Source organism: Phoenix dactylifera, chromosome 11 (assembly GCF_051530095.1).
Source record: "Phoenix dactylifera cultivar Ajwa chromosome 11, Ajwa_hap1_PhDact_Kaust_v1.1, whole genome shotgun sequence".
NCBI lineage: Eukaryota > Viridiplantae > Streptophyta > Magnoliopsida > Arecales > Arecaceae > Phoenix > Phoenix dactylifera.
This window is the reverse complement of record NC_143200.1, coordinates 7240302-7244791: the sequence shown is the minus strand read 5'-3', so window position 1 is coordinate 7244791 and position 4490 is coordinate 7240302. Positions and strand designations below refer to the sequence as shown.

General features: G+C 45.0%; 1 protein-coding gene across 1 annotated transcript; it reads left to right on the top strand.

Moving 5' to 3' along the window:
• Positions 1 to 1273: 1273 nt before the first annotated feature.
• LOC103697241 (NAC domain-containing protein 48-like) lies at positions 1274 to 3377 on the top strand. The gene is made up of 3 exons (XM_008779061.5): positions 1274 to 1579; positions 1661 to 1935; positions 2604 to 3377. Exons 1-3 carry the CDS (start codon positions 1417 to 1419, stop codon positions 3036 to 3038), a joined length of 873 nt encoding a protein of 290 aa, XP_008777283.4. The 5' UTR covers positions 1274 to 1416; the 3' UTR covers positions 3039 to 3377.
• The last annotated feature ends 1113 nt before the right edge of the window (positions 3378 to 4490 follow it).

The window sequence follows — 4490 nt, the reverse complement described above, 5'->3', positions numbered from 1 at the left end:
GTCAAGCTTGAAGAGATAAGCTCTTATGCTAAACAGTGCCAAGATAGCTTAAAATATTAAGCTTGGTTCCATAACTATAGAACTTAGATTCAGTTACTTTGAACCCACCTAACCAAAACTATTTTATTATTCAATTAGATACACAAATATTTGACGATTGGTGCACATGGGAGTGGTTAGATCTATAGGCAAGAAGTTAGGATCTACTTTGACTATAGCAATATACAAATAGTTGATGTTGAATCTCATGGTATTACTTGTTCTCCTTATAATCCAAATATAATAATATTTTATTACAACATATTTGATGGATCAAAATTTTGATGTTTGAATGTTATTATGACATGATTATTACGTTGTGGATTAGCTAATGCTAAACTAACTTTGACATGCCAAAAAGATCTATCTATATAAGACTAAAGAGGACATGTAAGTAATCCCAACCAAAATCAGAGTATAAAGTTAGCTAGTGAATGCTAATTTTGAGCATTGTCTTGTATATATCAATAAATGCATGCAAAAAATGAGCAACCCTGAATCCTTTTGCTCTTCTCTAACATAATCAATAAATGCTAATTTTTTTTACCTCTTGAGCGTCTTCATGGCTTTTCCCTTTATTTTTACCTCGTAAGAATCATGGAGATGTGAAGTGTGATACACCGACGAAGGTAAACACGAACACTTGATTGAAAACTTGGCCCTCGTGGCACAAAAATCTAACATTAATTGCCACAAAAGAAGTGCCAAAGGTCTTAATTTAGTCTTGAAGTGACCTTTTTGTTTTTTTGTTTTTTTTTTTGAAAGTCTCGTAGTCACGTTGACTCCTGCAACCCATCTCCACGCCAATTCCAAAGTGAAACCGCTCCAACTCTCAATGTCTATCCACTCCCTCACGTGTGGAAAATAAACTAACGTCTTTTACAAACTCTCCATTAACGCCCTCTTTCTCCCCTCATCCTTATCCACCTGCTCTAAACCCGCTCTTTCCTCGAAGCTTCCTACATCCGACGCGTGTCGCCCAAGCACCGGTCCACCGCCGCAGGAAGCCCCCGCGCCAATCGCGAGCCGCTCGTGCCACGTCGCGGCGCCGACCGCACGCCCGTCCAAAAAAGGTGACGTGTGCCGTGACAGAATCGCCCCCGCCGCAGCCCTCGCCATTTGTCCATCTCGTCCGCCCGATGCAGGCCACGTGGCTCCGCTCCTGTCAACTGGTCGAATCCCTACCGTCACGCCCACGTTTCCTTATCGAAGTCCCCCAGGAACCTCGGCACGTGTCTTTATCCAACCTCGTCCTCTTGGCCTTCTATAAATCCAGCGCTTCTCTTTGGTTTCTAAGTTTCAGGCTCCATCCCTCCACCGCTCCCGAGAGAGATCGGGAACACTGATCAGACTGCGAGGAGACGAAAGGAGCGAAAGATGAGCGGCGGAGATCTGCAGCTGCCACCGGGGTTCCGGTTCCATCCGACGGACGAGGAGCTCGTGATGCACTACCTCTGCCGGAAATGCGCCGCCCTGCCCCTAGCGGTTCCCATCATCGCCGAGATCGACCTCTATAAGTTCGACCCCTGGCAACTCCCCGGTATAATACATCTCAACCCTCTGATCCGAATCGTATGGTCCTTAAAATTGCAACTAATGTGTGTTTCCATTTTATTTATAGAGATGGCGTTGTATGGGGAGAAGGAGTGGTATTTTTTCTCGCCGAGGGATCGGAAGTATCCGAACGGGTCGAGGCCGAACCGGGCGGCCGGGTCGGGGTACTGGAAGGCGACCGGGTTGGACAAGCCGATCGGGACGCCGAAGCCGGTGGGGATAAAGAAGGCATTGGTGTTCTACGCTGGGAAGGCGCCCAAAGGGGAGAAGACCAACTGGATCATGCACGAGTACCGGCTCGCCGCCGTCGACCGGTCCGCCCGCAAAAAGAACAGCCTCCGGGTACGTAACTCAACGTGCATACGTGGCAGGCTTTTTCGAAAAATCATAGTTACTGTTTGATTTATCTTGGCGGTAAATTTGACGAATTCCACGATGTGCCGGCAATGAAAGTGTGCCGTAACGTGGAGATTTGAAGCACCTGGCCGGCTTAGCCGGTTCGTGTAGAATTATTTGACAACGTTTTTGAACCAAAACACGATACTTAGCCCAAATTATGGTGAACCACTTGACTCTACCTCGTGTAAGGCGTGTGGGACCCATCACTTGCATGCAACCTCCCATTGGACTTGGTTTTCCGAGTCGATGTCACGGGTGGGGGCTGTCCTAGGGTACGGCTAGCAACAACGGCCCGGCTCATGGCCTCTAATTAATTGGAGGCCTAATAGGACAAACCACATAAGGCCCACCCATCGTGCTTTAATGAACTGGGCCTCGGTCCCCAAGCAACTTGCCAATAATTTTTGATACGCAAGAATTTGGCAACGTCACCTTTTTCTTTTAGTACTTATCTTCGTGCTTCTTTCAAAAAAAAAAGCCCAAGAAAATGATCCAAAAGATATTATTTTCTCGTCTTTAAAATCACAAGGGAGGAAATAAGATAACCGACAGTTAATAAGAAAGATGATATATTTTTCGCTAACTATTTAACTGCCACGTATCGTGTGCAGCTGGATGACTGGGTGCTGTGCCGGATCTACAACAAGAAAGGCAGCGCGGAGAAGGCGACGGGATCGGACCGGAAGGCGGCCGGTTCGAGGATGGCGGGGTGGCCGGAGCCTGAGCGGAAGCCGGTGTTCGTCCCGCACGTGCCGGAGCTCGTGCATTTGGAGCCGGCGGACTCGATGCCGAGGCTGCACACGGACTCGAGCTGCTCGGAGCACGTGCTGTCGCCGGAGTTCACGTGGGAGAGGGAGGTCCAGAGCCAGCCGCGGGCGGCGTGGAGTCAGTGGGAGAAGGCCCTCTACGTTCCGCTTAATAACGAGGGTGCCACGGCTCCGGCCGGTGGCGTCGGGTTCTTCCCGCAGCTCGAACCGTGTTCGCTCGAACCCGGGTTCAGAGACCCGTTCCAAGACAACTTCATGTATCAGTGGAGGCCCTTCTGAAAGAGAGGCAGAGCGCGTTGCTAAAGGACACAGTTGTGGGAGTGTGTCAACTCGGAGTGACTCAGGCGAGCCGCCGTGGAATTGGAGGACGTACAGCCGTCGGATCATGATCGGATGGAACTGATGTGGAAGTGATGTGGTGGCGATGAGACCGTGTGGCTCCGAGTCGTGCGTGGGGGTCGGGTGGGTTACTGGGTTGTGGATGTTTGTGTAAATTTACATTGGTCAGTATAGCGGGCGGTTAACGGCCGTCGACAAAGAAAATTTTGTCTGGTTGGGGTTTTATTAGTGTTATAAAAATTACAGGTCATTACTAAAGAATATATGCCATTGTCCGGATGATGTTGGTGTGGATTAGTTTTGGAATTTCTAATATCAGTCCTAAGTTTCAAAAATATATATATATATTTGATTTGTTGTATAATTATTTTTATTTAATATAGATATATGATATTTCAGAGTAAACACGTGCCCGTAGAGATTCTTAAATACAAATAACCGATGTGGAGCTATATATACGCTCGTATGGATTGTTACATACTTTTTTCGTTTAAATTTTGACGTCTTAGTCCTATTCAAATCTAATCACAAGCATCACGATCGGTCCGTAGCCAGTTCTAATGGATTCTTGTTGTAGTGTTCTCTAGTTTATATATTCTTGCTACAGTGTCTTCTAGTCTATGTAGGTTATGGATCGTGATATTATTTGTAATAATCTAAAATCTTACTTAAAATAGCTAGTCAAAAGGTATTATTTAGATTTATTGATTCGGTAAAAATATTTAAGATTTTGTTCAGCGAATAATTGATATAGAATTAAACATACACACATACGGATTCTTATAGCTACCGTAAGTCTAAGTCTCATGAGCATGTTATATATGCATGATCTTTATTTTTCTATGAACAAAAGTAAGTATCTCTTTTAAATTTCTCAAATGATTCCTCCGCATTTTAATAGCCCTACATCACATCCAGCTTCCACGTGATCTCACAGTGACATATATCACTGCACTGTGGAGCAAAACAATGACTGTAAATTTAGAAGTCGAAGAGCCTACTCCAAATTAGGATGCATACACAAGCATTAAGTGCTCTAAAGAAAGTCATTTAGATCGCAAAACCACGTTCACTATCCTTTGGCATTAAATATGATTGCCATTGGCTTCCATATCATATCTTGCATTAAAAACAAGCTTAGCTTCTGGTTCACCATTCTATCTCAAGCATCAAAGATCTTTACCCAACATACTGCACCAAAACAAATGCTCACCAATTGCAATAAATTCCTACTTATAATAAAGGTACAATTTTGTAGTCCACTAAACTACCACATCCACCATAACGAACCCTCCTGACCATGCTCTAAGCTCACTCTGCATCACAGCTGAGTAAATTATGGCAGAATTCAAATTCAGTCATGTCCTCCTTTGATATGTATCTCTGATAATT

What these genes read in the sequence shown, in the direction of transcription:
- LOC103697241 (XM_008779061.5), top strand. Translation starts at nt 1,417, where the DNA reads ATGAGCGGCGGAGATCTGCAGCTGCCACCGGGGTTCCGGTTCCATCCG. An exon ending in CGACCCCTGGCAACTCCCCG is followed by an intron (nt 1,580 to 1,660) that starts GTATAATACATC and finishes TTTTATTTATAG; the next exon opens with AGATGGCGTTGTATGGGGAG. An exon ending in GCAAAAAGAACAGCCTCCGG is followed by an intron (nt 1,936 to 2,603) that starts GTACGTAACTCA and finishes TATCGTGTGCAG; the next exon opens with CTGGATGACTGGGTGCTGTG.